Genomic DNA, 22,632 nt, shown 5'->3' with positions numbered 1-22,632 from the left:
TTTGTGAACAAACAGGTAACGGAATGTCTGCAAAGCAGAGGTATATGCCACCAACGCACAGTGGTATATACTCCCCAACAAAATGGAAGGGCGGAACGAGAAAACCGAACATTGGTTGAAGCAGCCAGGACAATGTTACATAGCAATAAAAATTTGACAAAAATGTTTTGGGCAGAAGCAATAAATACCGCTACATATGTTCTGAATCGCTCTGGTCCAAGCATTGTTCAGTTTAAAACTCCTTTTGAATTATGGAATCAAAAGGAATATAAGATGGAAAATTTTAATATTTTTGGAAGTAGAGTTTCAGTACTAGTACCTAAGGAAAATAGATTGAAGTGGGACACAAAAAATGAACAAGGATACTTCCTTGGTTATGGAGAAGACACAAAGGGATTTAGAGTGTATTTACCTGATAAAAACAAGGTTGTCATACAGAGGGATGTAATATTCCTACCAGAAAAAGTTCAAGAAACAAAAGGTAAAATAACTGAATTCTGTAATATTGAAGAAAATCAAGACTTGGAGTTAGAAGATACCCAAATTGATAATATTGTACACGATGAAGAGACAATTACCGATGAAGAAGAGTTGGATCCAGAAATCAGTGAAGAAATAGTGAATGGAAGATATAACCTGAGAAGAAACTTAAGAGGAAACCCAAGGTTTGAAGATTTTGAAATGGATTTGGATAGTTTGTTGTTGACAGTTACAGAAGATGACGAACCAACATGCTATGAAGATGCTATGAAAAGCGTTGAGGCTGAGCAATGGAGGAAGGCAATGGAGGAGGAAGTAAAATCGTTGCAAGAAAATGAATCGTTTGAAGTAGTGTGTGATAGTGATGTTAAAAGGCCTGTCATAGAGTGCAAATGGGTGTATAAGAGGAAGAAAGACGAGTTCGGTAGTGTCACGAAATTCAAAGCAAGACTTGTTGCAAAAGGTTTTCAACAGACAATTCCATTAAACGGCGATATTTATAGTCCAGTAGCGAAATTAACTTCTGTAAGAATTTTCTTAGCTATATGCAATAATTTAAATTTCAGGATACATCAACTTGATGTATGTAGTGCTTTTTTAAATGGAGAAATAGATGATGATGTATATATTTTATTACCTAAAGGTTTTAATACTGACACAGGAAAATTTGCAAAGCTAAGGAAGTCCTTATATGGATTACGATCCTCACCAAAAAATTGGTATAAAAAATTTAATGATTTAATGATGACATTGAACTTTGTAAGATCTCAAAATGAATACTGTATTTACTACAAAATTTCAGGCTGTTCAAAGATTTTTGTATTGATCTATGTTGATGATCTATTAATTGCCGGATCAGATGAAAAAGAGGTTGATGATCTAAAAGTTACTTTGAATCAACACTTTAAAATGAAAGACTTAGGAGGTATCAGTTATTTTTTGGGTATGCACATCACACAAAATGTATTGAAAAATGAAATCATAATCAACCAAACTTTATATCTAAAGAAAATGTTGAAAATTTTTAAAATGGAAAACTGTAAACCTTGTAATACCCCTATGGAACCAAATTTTAGACATGATGATCTTAAACGCAAAAATTCTGAAAGTATAGAAATTGAAGAAAGATGTAGAGCAGCAATAGGTTCTATAATGTATGCCATGTTATGCTCTCGCCCAGATCTATGTATAAGCATAAGTATCCTAAGTAGATATCAATCAACTGCAATGTATTTTAAGAAATTTTTTTTGGGTAACTTACCATTGAGGGGGAGTGTTGTTATTATGTTTAGGGAACAATGGCAAGTTAATTTATCCTAGTGGTAACACTGATCATATTCTATGATTGTATCAATGACATGTATTGCGCAGCCGCATATAGTCTTGTCTTGTCTATGAGTAGTACGTCATAAGTTGAATAAAAAAAAACTTGGAAGCCGTTGTTCTCCTGTTCTGTTTAAGAATAAAACTTATATTATAAAAGTGTTAAAACAGTTATTCGATCCACTAAACCCACGTTTAAAAACAAAGGGCGTAGCTCAAGTCCAGAAGAAGTTTCAGCTTCGGGAAATTCATCCATTTTTTTGTTCGAAAATTCCGGTTTTTCAGCAATAATTTCTGAAATAATGTACTTATCGCCAAACTGCAAGCATTTCCGTGATCTACATAGTCGAATCAATCAATAAAATGACACAATATTCCCATGAAAGAACTTTTATTTTTCAAAAAATTTTTAAGGGTCAGGTATAGAAAATTTTACGAAAATTTTTGGACAAAAACATTTTCAGGTGAGATCGAATTTCGGCTAATCAGGGATCGTCAATTTTGGCACCGCTCACCGATTTTGCGCAGACCTCACAGTTTTGAAGAAATTCGAACTCGAAATTATGGAAAAAATTGAATTTGCCTCTAAAAATCGTTATATCTCCTAAAGTATTCGTTACAGACCCCTCAAACAAAAACGTTTTTTGAACATCTAGTTCTGATCTATAACATAGTGAGGTTTCATGGGCGTAGCTCAAGTCCAGAAGAAGTTTCAGCTTCGGGAAATTCATCCATTTTTTTGTTCGAAAATTCCGGTTTTTCAGCAATAATTTCTGAAATAATGTACTTATCGCCAAACTGCAAGCATTTTCGTGATCTACATAGTCGAATCAATCAATAAAATGACACAATATTCCCATGAAAGAACTTTTATTTTTCAAAAAATTTTTAAGGGTCAGGTATAGAAAATTTTACGAAAATTTTTGGACAAAAACATTTTCAGGTGAGATCGAATTTCGGCTAATCAGGGATCGTCAATTTTGGCACCGCTCACCGATTTTGCGCAGACCTCACAGTTTTGAAGAAATTCGAACTCGAAATTATGGAAAAAATTGAATTTGCCTCTAAAAATCGTTATATCTCCTAAAGTATTCGTTACAGACCCCTCAAACAAAAACGTTTTTTGAACATCTAGTTCTGATCTATAACATAGTGAGGTTTCATGGGCGTAGCTCAAGTCCAGAAGAAGTTTCAGCTTCGGGAAATTCATCCATTTTTTTGTTCGAAAATTCCGGTTTTTCAGCAATAATTTCTGAAATAATGTACTTATCGCACAACTGCAAGCATTTTCGTGATCTACATAGTCGAATCAATCAATAAAATGACACAATATTCCCATGAAAGAACTTTTATTTCTCAAAAAATTTTTAAGGGTCAGGTATAGAAAATTTTACGAAAATTTTTGGACAAAAACATTTTCAGGTGAGATCGAATTTCGGCTAATCAGGGATCGTCAATTTTGGCACCGCTCACCGATTTTGCGCAGACCTCACAGTTTTGAAGAAATTCGAACTCGAAATTATGGAAAAAATTGAATTTGCCTCTAAAAATCGTTATATCTCCTAAAGTATTCGTTACAGACCCCTCAAACAAAAACGTTTTTTGAACATCTAGTTCTGATCTATAACATAGTGAGGTTTCATGGGCGTAGCTCAAGTCCAGAAGAAGTTTCAGCTTCGGGAAATTCATTAATTTTTTTGTTCGAAAATTCCGGTTTTTCAGCAATAATTTCTGAAATAATGTACTTATCGCCAAACTGCAAGCATTTTCGTGATCTACATAGTCGAATCAATCAATAAAATGACACAATATTCCCATGAAAGAACTTTTATTTTTCAAAAAATTTTTAAGGGTATAGAAAATTTTACGAAAATTTTTGAACAAAAACTTTTTCAGGTGAGATCGAATTTCGGCTAATCAGGGATTGTCAATTTTGGCACCGCTCACCGATTTTGCGCAGACCTCACAGTTTTGAAGAAATTCGAACTCGAAATTATGGAAAAAATTGAATTTGCCTCTAAAAATCGTTATATCTCCTAAAGTATTCGTTACAGACCCCTCAAACAAAAACGTTTTTCGAACATCTAGTTCTGATCTATAACATAGTGAGGTTTCATGGGCGTAGCTCAAGTCCAGAAGAAGTTTCAGCTTCGGGAAATTCATCCATTTTTTTGTTCGAAAATTCCGGTTTTTCAGCAATAATTTCTGAAATAATGTACTTCTCGCCAAACTGCAAGCATTTTCGTGATCTACATAGTCGAATCAATCAATAAAATGACACAATATTCCCATGAAAGAACTTTTATTTTTCAAAAAATTTTTAAGGGTCAGGTATAGAAAATTTTACGAAAATTTTTGGACAAAAACATTTTCAGGTGAGATCGAATTTCGGCTAATCAGGGATCGTCAATTTTGGCACCGCTCACCGATTTTGCGCAGACCTCACAGTTTTGAAGAAATTCGAACTCGAAATTATGGAAAAAATTGAATTTGCCTCTAAAAATCGTTATATCTCCTAAAGTATTCGTTACAGACCCCTCAAACAAAAACGTTTTTCGAACATCTAGTTCTGATCTATAACATAGTGAGGTTTCATGGGCGTAGCTCAAGTCCAGAAGAAGTTTCAGCTTCGGGAAATTCATCCATTTTTTTGTTCGAAAATTCCGGTTTTTCAGCAATAATTTCTGAAATAATGTACTTCTCGCCAAACTGCAAGCATTTTCGTGATCTACATAGTCGAATCAATCAATAAAATGACACAATATTCCCATGAAAGAACTTTTATTTTTCAAAAAATTTTTAAGGGTCAGGTATAGAAAATTTTACGAAAATTTTTGAACAAAAACATTTTCAGGTGAGATCGAATTTCGGCTAATCAGGGATCGTCAATTTTGGCACCGCTCACCGATTTTGCGCAGACCTCACAGTTTTGAAGAAATTCGAACTCGAAATTATGGAAAAAATTGAATTTGCCTCTAAAAATCGTTATATCTCCTAAAGTATTCGTTACAGACCCCTCAAACAAAAACGTTTTTTGAACATCTAGTTCTGATCTATAACATAGTGAGGTTTCATGGGCGTAGCTCAAGTCCAGAAGAAGTTTCAGCTTCGGGAAATTCATCCATTTTTTTGTTCGAAAATTCCGGTTTTTCAGCAATAATTTGTGAAATAATGTACTGACCGCACAACTGCAAGCATTTTCGTGATCTACATAGTCGAATCAATCAATAAAATGACACAATATTCCCATGAAAGAACTTTTATTTTTCAAAAAATTTTTAAGGGTCAGGTATAGAAAATTTTACGAAAATTTTTGGACAAAAACATTTTCAGGTGAGATCGAATTTCGGCTAATCAAGGATCGTCAATTTTGGCACCGCTCACCGATTTTGCGCAGACCTCACAGTTTTGAAGAAATTCGAACTCGAAATTATGGAAAAAATTGAATTTGCCTCTAAAAATCGTTATACCTATCTCCTAAAGTATTCGTTACAGACCCCTCAAACAAAAACGTTTTTTGAACATCTAGTTCTGATCTATAACATAGTGAGGTTTCATGGGCGTAGCTCAAGTCCAGAAGAAGTTTCAGCTTCGGGAAATTCATCCATTTTTTTGTTCGAAAATTCCGGTTTTTCAGCAATAATTTCTGAAATAATGTACTTATCGCCAAAATGCAAGCATTTTCGTGATCTACATAGTCGAATCAATCAATAAAATGACACAATATTCCCATGAAAGAACTTTTATTTTTCAAAAAATTTTTAAGGGTCAGGTATAGAAAATTTTACGAAAATTTTTGAACAAAAACATTTTCAGGTGAGATCGAATTTCGGCTAATCAGGGATTGTCAATTTTGGCACCGCTCACCGATTTTGCGCAGACCTCACAGTTTTGAAGAAATTCGAACTCGAAATTATGGAAAAAATTGAATTTGCCTCTAAAAATCGTTATATCTCCTAAAGTATTCGTTACAGACCCCTCAAACAAAAACGTTTTTTGAACATCTAGTTCTGATCTATAACATAGTGAGGTTTCATGGGCGTAGCTCAAGTCCAGAAGAAGTTTCAGCTTCGGGAAATTCATCCATTTTTTTGTTCGAAAATTCCGGTTTTTCAGCAATAATTTCTGAAATAATGTACTTATCGCACAACTGCAAGCATTTTCGTGATCTACATAGTCGAATCAATCAATAAAATGACACAATATTCCCATGAAAGAACTTTTATTTTTCAAAAAATTTTTAAGGGTCAGGTATAGAAAATTTTACGAAAATTTTTGGACAAAAACATTTTCAGGTGAGATCGAATTTCGGCTAATCAGGGATCGTCAATTTTGGCACCGCTCACCGATTTTGCGCAGACCTCACAGTTTTGATGAAATTCGAACTCGAAATTATGGAAAAAATTGAATTTGCCTCTAAAAATCGTTATATCTCCTAAAGTATTCGTTACAGACCCCTCAAACAAAAACGTTTTTCGAACATCTAGTTCTGATCTATAACATAGTGAGGTTTCATGGGCGTAGCTCAAGTCCAGAAGAAGTTTCAGCTTCGGGAAATTCATCCATTTTTTTGTTTGAAAATTCCGGTTTTTCAGCAATAATTTGTGAAATAATGTACTGACCGCACAACTGCAAGCATTTTCGTGATCTACATAGTCGAATCAATCAATAAAATGACACAATATTCCCATGAAAGAACTTTTATTTTTCAAAAAATTTTTAAGGGTCAGGTATAGAAAATTTTACGAAAATTTTTGGACAAAAACATTTTCAGGTGAGATCGAATTTCGGCTAATCAGGGATCGTCAATTTTGGCACCGCTCACCGATTTTGCGCAGACCTCACAGTTTTGAAGAAATTCGAACTCGAAATTATGGAAAAAATTGAATTTGCCTCTAAAAATCGTTATATCTCCTAAAGTATTCGTTACAGACCCCTCAAACAAAAACGTTTTTTGAACATCTAGTTCTGATCTATAACATAGTGAGGTTTCATGGGCGTAGCTCAAGTCCAGAAGAAGTTTCAGCTCCGGGAAATTCATCCATTTTTTTGTTCGAAAATTCCGGTTTTTCAGCAATAATTTGTGAAATAATGTACTGACCGCACAACTGCAAGCATTTTCGTGATCTACATAGTCGAATCAATCAAGAAAATGACACAATATTCCCATGAAAGAACTTTTATTTTTCAAAAAATTTTTAAGGGTCAGGTATAGAAAATTTTACGAAAATTTTTGAACAAAAACATTTTCAGGTGAGATCGAATTTCGGCTAATCAGGGATCGTCAATTTTGGCACCGCTCACCGATTTTGCGCAGACCTCACAGTTTTGAAGAAATTCGAACTCGAAATTATGGAAAAAATTGAATTTGCCTCTAAAAATCGTTATATCTCCTAAAGTATTCGTTACAGACCCCTCAAACAAAAACGTTTTTTGAACATCTAGTTCTGATCTATAACATAGTGAGGTTTCATGGGCGTAGCTCAAGTCCAGAAGAAGTTTCAGCTTCGGGAAATTCATCCATTTTTTTGTTCGAAAATTCCGGTTTTTCAGCAATAATTTGTGAAATAATGTACTGACCGCACAACTGCAAGCATTTTCGTGATCTACATAGTCGAATCAATCAATAAAATGACACAATATTCCCATGAAAGAACTTTTATTTTTCAAAAAATTTTTAAGGGTCAGGTATAGAAAATTTTACGAAAATTTTTGGACAAAAATATTTTCAGGTGAGATCGAATTTCGGCTAATCAAGGATCGTCAATTTTGGCACCGCTCACCGATTTCGCGCAGACCTCACAGTTTTGAAGAAATTCGAACTCGAAATTATGGAAAAAATTGAATTTGCCTCTAAAAATCGTTATATCTCCTAAAGTATTCGTTACAGACCCCTCAAACAAAAACGTTTTTTGAACATCTAGTTCTGATCTATAACATAGTGAGGTTTCATGGGCGTAGCTCAAGTCCAGAAGAAGTTTCAGCTTCGGGAAATTCATCCATTTTTTTGTTCGAAAATTCCGGTTTTTCAGCAATAATTTCTGAAATAATGTACTTATCGCCAAACTGCAAGCATTTTCGTGATCTACATAGTCGAATCAATCAATAAAATGACACAATATTCCCATGAAAGAACTTTTATTTTTCAAAAAATTTTTAAGGGTCAGGTATAGAAAATTTTACGAAAATTTTTGAACAAAAACATTTTCAGGTGAGATCGAATTTCGGCTAATCAGGGATTGTCAATTTTGGCACCGCTCACCGATTTTGCGCAGACCTCACAGTTTTGAAGAAATTCGAACTCGAAATTATGGAAAAAATTGAATTTGCCTCTAAAAATCGTTATATCTCCTAAAGTATTCGTTACAGACCCCTCAAACAAAAACGTTTTTTGAACATCTAGTTCTGATCTATAACATAGTGAGGTTTCATGGGCGTAGCTCAAGTCCAGAAGAAGTTTCAGCTTCGGGAAATTCATCCATTTTTTTGTTCGAAAATTCCGGTTTTTCAGCAATAATTTCTGAAATAATGTACTTATCGCCAAACTGCAAGCATTTTCGTGATCTACATAGTCGAATCAATCAATAAAATGACACAATATTCCCATGAAAGAACTTTTATTTTTCAAAAAATTTTTAAGGGTCAGGTATAGAAAATTTTACGAAAATTTTTGGACAAAAACATTTTCAGGTGAGATCGAAATTCGGCTTATCAGAGATCGTCAATTATGGCATCGCTCACCGATTTTGCGCAGACCTCACAGTTTTGAAGAAATTCGAACTCGAAATTATGGAAAAAATTGAATTTGCCTCTAAAAATCGTTATATCTCCCGAATTATTCGTCACAGATCCCTCAAATAAAAACGTTTTCAAACTTCAAGTTCCGCTCTAAAACATAGTGGAGTTTCAAGTGCGTAGCCCTCGTCCAGAAGAAGTGACAGCTTCGGAAAAATTATCAATTTTTTCTTTGGAAATTTCAGATTTTTGCCTATAATTTATGAAATAATGTACTGATCGCCCAACTGCAAGCATTTTCGTAATCTACATAGTCAAATCGATCAATAAAATGATACAATATTCCCTTGGAGGAACTTTTATTTTTTTGAAAATTTTCTAAGGGTCAGGTATGGAAAATTTTACGAAAATTTTTGGACAAAAAATTTTTCAGGTGAGATCGGAATTCAGCTAATCAGAGATCGTCAATTATGGCATCGCTCACCGATTCTTCGTAAAGCTCCCGGTTTAGAGGAAATTTGAACTCGAAATTTGGGAAAAAATTGAATTTGCCTCTAAAAATCGTTATATCTCCCGAATTATTCGTCACAGACCCCTCAAATAAAACGTTTTTCAAACTTCAAGTTCCGCTCTAAAACATAGTGAGGTTTCAAAAGAGTAGCCCTCGTCCAGAAGAAATGACAGCTCCGGAAAAATTATCAATTTTTTGTTTGGAAATTTCAGATTTTTGCCTATAATTCATGAAATAATGTACTGATCGCCCAACTGCAAGCATTTTCGTAATCTACATAGTCAAATCGATCAATAAAATGATACAATATTCCCATGGAGGAACTTTTATTTTTTTGAAAATTTTCTAAGGGTCAGGTATGGAAAATTTTAAGAAAATTTTTGGACAACAAATTTTTCAGGTGAGATTGGAATTCAGCTAATCAGAGATCGTCAATTATGGCATCGCTCACTGATTCTTCGTAAAGCTCCCGGTTTAGAGGAAATTTGATCTCGAAATTTGGGAAAAAATTGAATTTGCCTCTAAAAATCGTTATATCTCCCGAATTATTCGTCACAGACCCCTCAAATAAAATGTTTTTCAAACTTCAAGTTCCGCTCTAAAACATAGTGAGGTTTCAAAAGAGTAGCCCTCGTCCAGAAGAAGTGACAGCTCCGGAAAAATTATCAATTTTTTGTTTGGAAATTTCAGATTTTTGCCTATAATATATGAAATACAAACGTTTTTTGAACATCTAGTTCTGATATAAAACATAGTAAGGTTTCATGGGCGTAGTTCACGTCCAAGAGAAATTTCAGCCTCTGGAAATCCATCCATTTTTTGTTCGAAAATTCCGGTTTTTTACCTATATAATCCCAATTGATCAAAAGCAACAACGTGTTAATGATTCTGAGCAGTGTTTAAAGCTGTTTAAGTGCAATAAACCTGAATTTTTGCTTTCATATGTGACAATGGATGAAACATGGCTTCATCATTCCACTCCGGAGTCCAATCGACAGTCAGCTGAGTGGACTGCACACGATGAATCGAATCCAAAGCGAGGAAGAACACAACAGTCAGCTAGCAAGGTTATGGCAGCAGTATTCTGGGATGCCCAAGCTATAATATTCATTGATTACCTAAAAAAGGCCAGACCATCAACAGCGATTATTATATAACGTTTGAAGGATGTTTGAAGGATGAAATCCTTAAAAAACCAACCCATTTGAAGAAAAAAAAAAGGTGCTGTTTCATCAAGACAATGCACCGTGTTACAAATCAATGAAAACAATGGCAAAATTGCATGAATTTGGCTTCGAATTGCTTCTGCATCCACCGTATTCGCCAGATCTGGCCCCCAGCGACTTTTTCCGGTTCACAGACCTCAAAAGGATACTCGCTGGAAAGAAAGTTAGCGCCAATGAAGAAGTAATCGCCGGAACTGAAGCCTATTTTGAAGCTAAAGACAAATCGTACTACAAAAATGTTATCGAAAAGTTGGGAGATCGCTATAATCACTGTGTCGCTGTCGAAGGCAATTATGTTGAGTAATAAAATCGAATTTTGACAAAAAAAATGTATTTTACTATGGTAGACCGGGGTTCTTTCAATTGGCTTGTTACAGTTTAATCTTACTTTGAAATAGAAGGAGGTTGCCTGAAATGGCAGTAAATTTTGCAATAGCAGCGAGAGAAACATGCATTCGAAAAAGAAGCCACGTGGATGACCTTGTTTAGGTGTTGAATCAAGATAATTAGGTACAACAGGTCCTGAATCATTTCTGCTCAAGTGAACGAAATCTCTAGGCTACAGACAGCTTCGGGTAAAATCGATGAATTCCTTCACAATATCCTTTAATCCCAGGAAATGTGACATGCGCAAAGTGAACCCACGCTTCGTTGTTGTTGAGGTTTCCTTGTTCAACACGCCAGGGGTGTGTTAATCGATTCTAGAAGCTAGCCCAAATTTATTTATCCTGAACCAACAATGTGTAATTCAACGAGTCCTTGATTGTTGAAACAACCCTCCCACAGAGTGATCACAAGAAGCGAATTGGATCCTTAGATCTGCATCTGATCAAGTGTTTGTGTTGTTGCTTCTTTCAAAGGCTTGTTGTGCTGCTTTTTTTTTGTAGACCAAAATAAATTGAAGACGCACTAAAGGAAAATCTGTATCGAATGTTCTGTGAGAAGGAAAATCGAATTTGTTTCACATCTTGGACTTCTTCAGAATGGAAAAAGGAAAAAAAGAATATAGGTGAGAATATTGATAATTCGTAGGTAGATGTTTGAATCGTTCAGATCTCGATATGAGGTCAATGTCAAGTTCTGCTCATAAATATAATTGACCCATTTTCACGGGAGTTGTTTGCTTAGATATCATGAATTCTGAATGATGATTGAAATATATTTAGCGAATTCCAGAGATGCTGATACATCACATTCTTGATTTCCTTTCAGTTCAAAACTGTTGAGATTGATTTCAATATGTGGAATATTTGGAAACATATGTTTTGGTTTTGCTGAGCAAAATGATTAATGCATATATGTCATATCAGCTATGAAGCACTTGAATTTACTGAAAGGTATATTCACAATTGATTCACACTTTGTTGCAGCTTCGACATAATTAGTCGAAATGCAGTTATAACGAAATATCAATCAATCAATTTAGCTAAAATTCCTGGGGAACTTCAGAGTTATTTGGAAACTTAACAGATAGTTGAATTTCTCCAAAGTGACCAAACCCAAATAAATATTTCTTGCTGTAAGTAGTATTCTTGGTTTGGATTTGATCATCTTATAATCATTTTATTCTCTGAGGTATTTCAAGAGCCACCAAATATTCCAGGTATTCGCCATCTTGGACATGGTTATAATAAATTATTCTCTTCAAATGTTTTTTTCAATGCATGGATGAACACGGTATCTGTTGTCTTCTTTTCTTCATGATTTTGTTGAAGTACCTACTTTCTGAAGCTGAATTTCTTGTATATTTTTGGGAATAATTGAAAAATAGATATTTATCGCAGATGAACAGATTCTCTTATCTTCTTCTTGTTAACTTTTCCATCACACTTCCAGGTAATGCCAACATGTCTCTAGATACTGGTGTCCTTCGAGCTTCCTTCCATTTATTATTTTCAGTCTTTGGTAGTTGGAAGACTAGATGTTCAATTGGTTTGAGCACCAAATCTTTTTTACAATTCTGTAGTGTTCTAAATACAATTGGAAGAGCTTTCATACTATTCCTTCAGTAATAATTCCTCAGAGATGTGAAAAACATATACATTGATAATGTTTCAGCTTCCTTGGCATCTGCAAATCATAAGCTTGTGCTCAAGCAAGTTGAAATGAATGGTTGTGTTCTTATTTGCTTTGTTATTGTATCTTTTCCCCTGAATAGGCTCAGCTCTTTTTAGATGAAAGTGAAAAGCATTGACTTCATATTCCAGGCAAGTGTTACCAGTTCCTATGTACCCCCATGATTACAACATATGGTCTGTATTAAAAAACTGTATTGGAAAAGAACTGAGCAAAATAACGATGCCTGTAGTATTTAACGAACCACTGAGCTTCCTCCAAAGACTTACTGAATATATGGAGTACGCACATCTCCTAAGACTGGGCTCTCAGCAACCCAACCCTATATCCAGAATGCAATATGTTATTGGGTTCGCTGTGAGCGCTCTAGCTTCTAATTGGGAAAGGTTAGGAAAGCCCTTCAACCCATTGCTAGGGGAAACGTATGAACTGGAGAGGGAGGAATTCAGAATTATTTGTGAGCAAGTGAGCCATCATCCACCAATCTCAGCGTTTCATGCTGAACATGAAGACGACTGGATTTTTCATGGTTCTATTCACCCAAAATTGAAGTATTGGGGCAAAAGTGTGGAAATACAACCCAAAGGAACCGTCACTGTGGAATTTCCCAAGTAAGTTAATAATTTCTCAACATTTTTGCTCCATTTTTAGGGGAGTTTATTAGGACAAATACTGGAAGATAACATTGTAGTAACATACTACTCCTGCTTTTCCCTTTTTTGTTTTTTATTCTTCATTTCTAAATTGATGAATGTTTGGTTTTCCTAATTTATTGATTGGTCAGAGTTTAATGTTCTGACTATTACCGATAAAAGAAGAATGAATACAAAATAGAATTTCTCCATTTCTTTTCTTCAGTATATGAGTTGTTTTTTAGATTCCAAGAAGCATATACTTGGAGCAATGTTCATTGCTATGTGCACAATATTATCGTTGGTAAACTATGGATGGAACAATGCGGAGAGATGGAGATTACTAATCACGCTACAGGTCACAAAGCACATCTTACATTCAAATCAGCTGGATCTAACAACAAGGATCTCCACAGGGTAGAGGGATATATTTCTGATGAGAAGTGAGTAGTATCGAAGGATTTTAGAATAAATCTAACTCGAAATAATTTTTGTTGTGAAGCTACCGAAATTTTTAATTTTTGAAATATTCTTTGAAATATTCTTCTTCTTCTTATTCTTCTAACATTTAGAAATTTTATACTTCTGCGCTGTAGAACATCTACAGATAGTTTGTTCATTATACCCCATTTTCTGTAACTTCACGAATAGGCAAAATATATCATTCTGGACACAAAATTTCAATATGAATATTTCAAAGAACTGAACTGAGTAATTCGCATCGAGAAATTATCTGGGCTATGTTGTACAAATTATTGTGTTTCATTCAAATTGTAATTCATTTGTGAAGACATCAGTTTTGAATTAACTATATCTACAGGGTGTTCCTAAATTTGAGGTACAAATAAAAATGAAAGTTTTCTCGGATCATTTCTAGAAAAAAGTTCTATAACATGAGTCCGCAAACGCTTTGTTTTTGAGATACAGGTGTTAAAGTTCAAGTTTTCCTCTCATAGCACCTTTCCTTTACAAGATATTCAACTTGAATTGGCATAGATATTCCAATTTAAAGTTTTCATCATGTGATATCCTGATTTTGAATGCAAATCTACAGGGTGAATTTTTTTGGAAGGGTGCCCGCTTCTTTCCTCCAGAATAATTTTTTTGTGAACCACTGGTAGTTTAGAAAAATTTAAAAAGAAACTCTGGTCTAGTACTACACTTTTTGGTTTGTTGTAGCTTTGTCGTATCTGGAATCGATCTCGAGAAAAAAATTCAAACAGCTCTCTATTATCAGGAATTCTCAGGAAAATCCAAATTGTTATGAAGTTCCAGTTAGGTAACTGTGATAAATAAATTAAGCATAAGTTTTGGTACTTATTTACCAACTCTGTAGCGAAAATTAATAAAGATTCGATGAAGTGGTTAAGCATCTCAAGAGAGTAGGACTACAAGAAACACTCTGTATCTCGAAATCAAAGAGTTTGTGGGCTTATATTTATGGGCCATTGTATTCTAAAAATTTTCCAAGGAATCTCAGGAACACCCAGTAATAGATAGGAACAAACGATTTGATAATAAAAAAAAATTATTTCGAGTAATTTGGTTCAAACTTCGTTAACAAACCTATTTTTCTCACATTATAGATGAGTAAACAATGTTGTCAAAATATTTTTTTTTCGATAACCCTCCCAAGGAAAAAACATCTACGCCCTTGGTCATACATAATTCTCATGATTGCCATTTTTTCATATTTGTTTTCCTGAATCCTGGTTTATATTGATGCGGTCTGTTTAGGATTGTCTGTTGGAATTACTAATGGTTTCTGTTAACTTTTAGCAACCAGAAATTATATTTCATCTACGGTAAATGGACTGAATTCATAAAATCTACAGATTACTCAAATTATGAGGAATACATGAAAGAAACGTCACATAAGTCTAAGAAGGATGAGAGGAGTAAGAGCCCTAATAACTCCCCATGTCATACCTCAAAAAAAGTCCTACAAAAGCTCAATAGTCTTAAAGTTAGTCCATTCAAATCTATTTCTCTTCAAGAGGTAATGATATAAAAAAATTGTTTTGAGTCCCACTTAATAAGAAATTGTTTTTTTTACAGAGCGTTGACGAGTCTAATTTAACTGATTCTACTAGTGTACCGAAAAGCGAGTCTTCCTATTCTTTGGACATCCCCAACTCAATAATGATTTGGCAGGTGAAACCTAGGCCTCTTCAGAGCGGTGATGTAAGTTTGAATTGCGTTTTCGTCAGCTTATTTGAAACATGCAAAGAAGCATTCGACCAAGGGCGTAGAAATGGAAGGGCTGGGGTTAATTAACCTCCAAGATTTTCAAAATATGAAATCTCGCAAAGACGAAGAAAGAAAATTTTTCCATGAAATGAACCAATAATCATTTTACTTTCCTTTGAAATCGACACGTCAGTAAAAAATCGGACCCCTTAACGGTTTATGAGTTTATTATCGCTTTTACGATGGGTACTTTTATTGCACTACAAGCTCGTCTTTGTCCGAGGTTTATCATTTCCCTTTATCTATCCGCTTTCTCGGCATCTCCCCTTATTTGCCATCTGTTATTTTTGCATTCGTCATCGATCTACTTACCCGTTGTTTTCGGTTGTTTGTATCATTTTCGTCACAAAATTTCAATACTGTTGTTATCAAAGAACTGAACCAAGTAATTCGCATCGAAAAATTGTCTGGGCTGTGTTGTACAATTTATTGTGTTTCATTCAAATTGCAATTTATTTGTGAAGACAGTTTTAAATTCACTTTATCTACAGGGTGTTCCTATATTGGAGGTACGAATGAAAATGACAGATTTCTCGGATTATTAGCACCTTCTCTTTACAAGATATTTAACTTGAATTGGACTAGATATTCTCATTTAAAGATTTCATCATCTGATATCCTAATTTTGAATTCAAAGATATAGGCTGAATTTTTTTTGGAAGAATGCCCGCTTCATTCCTCCAGAATTATTTTATTGTGAACCACTTGTAGTTTAGAAAAATTTAAAAAGAAACTCTGGTTCAGTACTACACTTTTTGGTTTTCTGTAGTTTTGTCGTATCTGTAATCGATTTCGAGAAGAAAATTCAAACAGCTCTCTATAGAAGTTAATTCTCAGGAAAATCCAAATTATTATGAAGATCCAGTTAGGTAGCTGTGATGAATAAATTAATTATGAGTTTTGGTAATTATTTACCAACTCTCTAGCGAAGATTAATAAAAATTTTTTTTTTCTCAATGTATCCAACTATATGCTCAGTGCTGGAATCTTTTTTTTGTTCTTGGTGAACTTTTGGGAGCTTACATATAAACAGTCTTACTGTCGTAAGTCTCCTTTTTGCAGATAAAATTATAGGATATATAGAAGTATGTTTTTTGATTGATTGGTTATTTCTGTTGTATATTATCTGCAAATAAAGTTTATTATTATTATTATTATTATTCGACATCGTATTAATCTTCGAAATGTTGAGTTTCTCCATATGTTTCAAAAAAGTGAACGAAAACGTATACGATGGTATGAATAGGTGGACATAGTTTTTTTGTAGTATTATCAATTCACAGAGTTCGCCATGTCTTTGAATGAAATTGAACAAGGAATGGACAAATATTTATGCCCTTCAGACTCACGCCTAAGGCCAGATATAAGAAAACTGGAACAAGGTGATATAGATGGTGCAGCCATAGAGAAGACAAGGTTGGAAGAAAAACAGAGAAGTGCGAATAAGCATAGGAAAAGCAAGAAAAGTAATGATTGGGCTCCGGGGTAAGTCGAATATATTGGTTTTCACAAATTTTCACTGTACAGGATGTCCCAAATTCTATGCTCAATGAAAGCACCTCGGGAACTGTAAGACTTTAACTCCATGTCTTTAAAATGGATGACATTTTCGAGAAACCGATAACGGAATGTTAAAAAAACTGCGTTGAAAAATATAGGGTGTCCCATTTAAGAATCACAAACTCACCTATTTATCTCAGGAACGGTAATTGATTTCTATGATCTGTGAGTATCATATAAACCATAAAAATAACTGAAAAAAACGGTTCAGAATTTTTCCAATATCTCGAAGATAAACCAAGATACAGGGTGATTCACCGGGATGGCCTATTGGACGTTCATGGAGAACTGATCATAATTTTGAGCTGAAAATTTGCATATTGGGGTTTGAGACAATAATTTTTCTTACTAAAATATTTTCAGATCGCTACTACAACTTCCGGTTATACCGGAAATAGTAAACTACTTCCTTATTTCAAATGGCACGCCCAGTATATATCAAATATAAGTATCTAAGGAAGGGAATTTAATAAATCAAATATAAAATTTGGCATGAAGCTTGAAATTGTCAATCTAAACTCGGTGAAATCTGTTGCCACCGAAATATCGGTTATTTTTTTAAATTCTTTCTGAATTTTTCATACTAGCTTTATGATACAAGATGAAGTGTAAATAATAGAATCATTCACAACTATTGCACTCATCAACATTGAGGCTAATTCAAAAAATTATCCATGAATAAATGTCAGGTGACCATTTCCTCTTTCTAGATGTTTCCTGTTTCAGGTGGTTCAAAAATGAGATCAACCCCTACACAAAACAAGAGGACTGGATATACAATGGTGGATACTGGGATAGACAATATAAAGACAACATCGACATATTTTGAATTCAGGATGATCAACGCTTTCAGAAAGTCTAGAAAACATGGAATGATTTTTCATTAGAAGATTGTAGGTTAGATCTCAAACGCACCTAAGGATTTGATGATAAATCCAATTTACTTCTTGTGTTATACATTCAGGGTGAGCCTACTACTTGGAGGCATAACAAGTTTGAAAAAAAAAATAGTTACGAAACAAAATTAAAACCATAAAGATATTGTTTAGAATCTAAATGTTATCGCATTCAAATAATATAAGAAAATTGTGACACTTATGTATATGTGATATGATGTTATTCAGAACATTTGAACATCATTAACTACCTATTGATTCGAGGTGGTGAAAAACTATCCGAAGGAACTAAATTTGGCAATTATCTTTTCGTATAAAACGAATTCTAAAATAATTCGTCTTTTCTATAAACCCTATCAGGAATATTGATAGTTTTTTTTCTTTGAAGAGATAAGAGGGAAGTTCGAGATTACCTAAACTCTTCAACCTCAATATTAATAAGAATTTCTCTGAGTAACTATAAATAGTAGAACATCTGTTTCTTCCTTCTTTTGACAATATGAAAATAACCCACAATACTAATTTTTCGCCTTATACTTACAATAAGTCGTGCATCAAAATAAATGATGTATTTTTGAATAGTAAAGATTATACAGGGTGTCCCGAGAAGAATGCGACAAACGAATAACATGAATTAAATTCATCAGGAAGGTCCCGTATCAAGAGGTTTCAATCGCCTGAGTGCCTTCGTTGGGGATATACAGGGTGATGTTCATCTTATGAGTGAAACTTTACAGTTCAATAACTCTTTATTTAATCGACCGAATAATTTCAAATTTTGAAGTTTTGTCACCCTTTCCTGTCGCCTTCCTTCAATATTTCTGAATTCGAGTAAATCAGATCCGGACTAGCAAATTTCAGACTTTTTCTATTTTCGTGAATATTGGATCACCCTGTACGTGAACATTAAGATTTTTTTCCATTTTCGGGACCACAAAGAATCAATTCATTATAAAAATTCTAAATTTCTGCTTGGCACGGTCATACAGGGTGAGCAATAAATATTCCCTTATGAGTGAAATTTTTTTAGTTCAATAACTCTTCGACAAATCCACCGAATAATTTCAATTTTTCAAGTTTTGTCGCCCTTTACTATCGCCTTCCTTCAATATTTCTGAAATCTAATAAATCAGATCCGGACTAACAAAATTTTAGACTTTTTCTATTTTCGTGAATATTGCCACCGTCATACAGGGTGACCAATAAACATTCCCTCATGAAAGAAGTACAACCGATTCAACCGAATAAGAATAAGAAGAAGAAGCAAAATCTGTGAAACAATTATATCATATCAACGTGCTCAAAAATGCATTAAAATGGAGGAATATCATTTTGAACAATATCTGCTGAACTGAAAATATTTTTTTTTTGATTCATTGTTTTCAAGATCAAATATTTTCAATTTATTTGCTGTTTTTGTTCTATTCTTTATCCAGTTTGTTGATTAAAAATTTTCTTAAATAATTTGAGGAAAATTTAGGTGAGACATTCGTGAAGGGTGGAAGAACTTCAATTTTCGAAATAACTCTACCGATAAATTCCAGATATCTTGAACTATGAAATTTCTTTTATAAAGAAATGTTTATTGATCACCCTGAATGATGGCGCCAAGCAGAGATTAAAAATTTTCATTATGAATTAATTCTTTGTGGTTACGAAAACTAATCAGGATATCTACATACAGAGTGATTCAATATTCAAGAAAATAGAAAAGGTCTTAAATTTTCCTAGTCCGGATATGATTTACTCGATTTCAGAAATTTTGAAGGAAGGCGATAGTAAAGGGCGACAAAACATGAAAAATTTAAATTATTAGGTGGATTTCTTGAAGAGTTATTGAACTAAAAAAATTTTACTCATAAGGAAATGTTATTTGATCACCCTGTATGACCGTGCCAAGCAGAGATTTAGAATTTTTATAATGAATTGATTCTTTGTAGTTCCGAAAACGGAAAAAAATCATAATGTTCACGTACAGGGTGATCCAATATTCACGAAAATAGAAAAAGTCTGAAATTTGCTAGTCCGGATCTGATTTACTCGAATTCAGAAATATTGAAGGAAGGCGATAGGAAAGGGTGACAAAACTTCAAAATTTGAAATTATTCGGTCGATTAGTTAAAGAGTTATCGAACTGTAAAATTTCAATCATAAGATGAACATCACCCTGTATATGCCCAACGAAGGCACTCAGGCGATTGAAACCTCTTGATACGGGTCCTCCTGTATGACTTTAATTCATGGTATCCGTTTGTCGCATTCTTCCCGGGACACCCTGTATAAACATAGTAATAATGAATAGTACGTGCTCATATTGATTTTGTAGAACAATATATTTACCTAAGAGTTCAGGTTAGAGACTCACCCTATATGAATGTCTTTTGTAGAGCCTTTTTGTCACTAAGATCATATTCTTGATATAATTTTTACTGTTGAACATTCAACAACAATTGTACATTTGATAGAGTGCGTTGAAATCAATCTTAACGTAGACAGATTTTTCATCCGAAAACTCTCTTCGTGGGATGAGCTATTGTTCTTGTTGGAGAAAGAAATGTGGAAATTCAATTGTTTTGGAGAAAAACTTCGCTAGAAATATTTAATAGAGAAAAAAATTTTTTTTTCGTTACACACAAACCATTCAATGATGAGAAACAAATTTCACCGTAGTATTTTACTTAAAAAAATAAAATACCAAATTTCAATAGTACAAAATCAGATCAAATGAATTTGTTTTTCTAATCATTGCATTCATAATGAAGGTTCGTAATATTTTGATCTTATAGTTAACTGTATAGCATTGACCAAAATGGTAGATTATTATATAAATCGTTCCAAGATATTAGGATGAAAACGCTTCTGATATCTTAATCTGAAAAAAGTTTATTGAAAAAAGCTTTGTATATCAATGCCATTGTTAGTTGTGTAAGTAGAGAATATAATAAGGTTATTCATTTGCAGTTGAAAAGAGAGAAATGTATTTATGTTTGTTATTGTAATAAACTGATGCTTCCAATAAGTTCTCATTATTGATTCAGATAACTGAATATGAAGTTTTTCAAGGTGACATACTATTCTACTGACGTTGTAGTACCCACACTCTAATTGACAGATCATCAGAAGATAAATCTTCAGTAATCCCTCAAGATGTTGTATAAGATGAGCACAAAAAAAATTACAGTGCAATAAAAAGAATTCCTGATGCATTTTTCTTTCCCAGAACAATTTACACACCGAGTAATCGCCAGATATTAGCTCTAGAGAAACCACATTTTTATATAGTTTCAAAGTTTCATCATCCATTCTCCCATTTTTTGAGGTTGGTATAAAACATTGCAGTTTTCCCAGAATCTCTTTGTGGTTGAATCTGCGTTTGCCTGATCCTTAAGATCTTCTATTATCGAGATTGTCACCAATATTCTAAAATAAGTTTGAAAGAAAAAACCTGTAAATCATGGTCAGAGGTATGGCCAACTTCATGGTGCAGTTTTTTGAGAGAAAAGCCAGAATTTCCTCAGGAACCGCTTTCATTCTAGCCTTGCACTTTTCAGGGACATGAGCACTGCGTCCTCAGCTATCTCAGGAATAGTCAAAGTCTGTCCATTGGAAATATCAATAGTATCACTCAGTTCATTGTTGGAGGAATTAATGAAAGAGGAAGAATGACTAGAAGGCATCTACTATGCTCTGGAGAGTTCGATTTCAACGCTATCAACACGCCACCACCTCCTTTTGTCTGTTAACTCAAGATTGCAATCATCCCTGTACAGAACATTCTGATCATTACAAATCTCACCATCTAGTCGAATCTCTTGCGACAGCCAGGTCCCAGACAATCATATTGAGTCAAAATCAAACTGAGAAATGCTATCATAAATATGCTTGCCGAGACACTAGCTGTCTATACTTGCGCTCAACAGTGTCTCAAAAGAAACCTCAAAGAGTCGCGTATTAAATCACTACGAACAGCCAGGCCACGCTGAGATCCCTGGAATCGTGAATATCATAAAGCAACTGGCAAGAGACAAGTAACTCTAGTATGGGTACCAGGGCATTGTGGTTTTGAAGGTAAAGAAAAAGCCGATTAACTTGCAAAAAGGGCATCAAGGTTAACACCTGTTGATCCTTAGTCCTTCTGTGAGACTCCTGGAGGAATACTTCTGGTATTACTCAGACAAAGTGTAGTGCTTTCAACGACTTATACCAGGAAGCTCCTGAAGCTACCACGAGCTGAGCTTCTGGTTATGATGGGACTGCTGACAGGACACTGTAGATTTAAATACATTTTGTACCTCATGGCTAAGTCAGCAGATGAAATCTGGAGGCTGTGTGGAAATGAGGTAGAAACAGCCGAACACATAGGCTAACAGAGCCCTAACAATCTTGATTCAGTAAAATAATAAGTACACTGAAAAAAATTAAATTGCGTCATCTTTAGGTTGATGCTACTACAAGGCCGTTGCAACATGCAACACAATCAATATTGAATTCCTTTAATGAATATTCCACCTAAATAAAAAAAGAAAATTCGATTACTCTCGGCAGCACTGTTCATTATACTCAATAACCAAATTTTCATCGACTGAATTAAAGGACTTCTATCAAAGCGAATCTATTGAAACCTATTTAGCGATAATAATGTTACTGAAATGTTATTTCAATAAAGGAGCTGAAAACTATGACCCTGGGATGTATCACTCATCCAATTATTCAAAATAATTGATGACAATGCAACTAAACATCCTGAAGGATGATGGAAAACAGCACCAACACAGAGCACTAGCTTCAATTCGCATAAGCTTCAAACACCTAAGAGAATCAGGGTATAAAACAATGAACATAATTTTTCAAGAAAGAAGCAAATGAATGATATCATGGTATGCTGAATTATATTTATTATGTAGGGTTATTTATGAGTGAACGAAAAATTGAAAATTTTCTTT

The 22,632-nt window shown here is 34.1% G+C and overlaps 1 protein-coding gene across 1 annotated transcript; it reads left to right on the top strand.

Moving 5' to 3' along the window:
• Positions 1-10,303: 10,303 nt before the first annotated feature.
• LOC123686240 (oxysterol-binding protein-related protein 2) lies at positions 10,304-18,381 on the top strand. The gene is made up of 7 exons (XM_045626258.1): positions 10,304-11,284; positions 12,483-12,962; positions 13,229-13,426; positions 14,763-14,982; positions 15,042-15,167; positions 16,501-16,718; positions 17,520-18,381. Exons 1-7 carry the CDS (start codon positions 11,259-11,261, stop codon positions 17,620-17,622), a joined length of 1,371 nt encoding a protein of 456 aa, XP_045482214.1. The 5' UTR covers positions 10,304-11,258; the 3' UTR covers positions 17,623-18,381.
• The last annotated feature ends 4,251 nt before the right edge of the window (positions 18,382-22,632 follow it).

This window comes from Harmonia axyridis, chromosome X (assembly GCF_914767665.1).
Source record: "Harmonia axyridis chromosome X, icHarAxyr1.1, whole genome shotgun sequence".
Classification (NCBI taxonomy): domain Eukaryota; kingdom Metazoa; phylum Arthropoda; class Insecta; order Coleoptera; family Coccinellidae; genus Harmonia; species Harmonia axyridis.
Note: the sequence above shows the minus strand (reverse complement) of the source record. Positions and strands in the feature narration are given on the sequence as shown.

Bases quoted from the DNA above. Each gene is read 5' to 3' on its own strand.
- LOC123686240 (XM_045626258.1), top strand. From the start codon at position 11,259: ATGGAAAAAGGAAAAAAAGAATATAG. The intron at 14,983-15,041 runs GTAATGATATAA...TTTTTTTTACAG, and splicing joins AATCTATTTCTCTTCAAGAG to AGCGTTGACGAGTCTAATTT. The intron at 16,719-17,519 runs GTAAGTCGAATA...TTCCTGTTTCAG, and splicing joins AGTAATGATTGGGCTCCGGG to GTGGTTCAAAAATGAGATCA.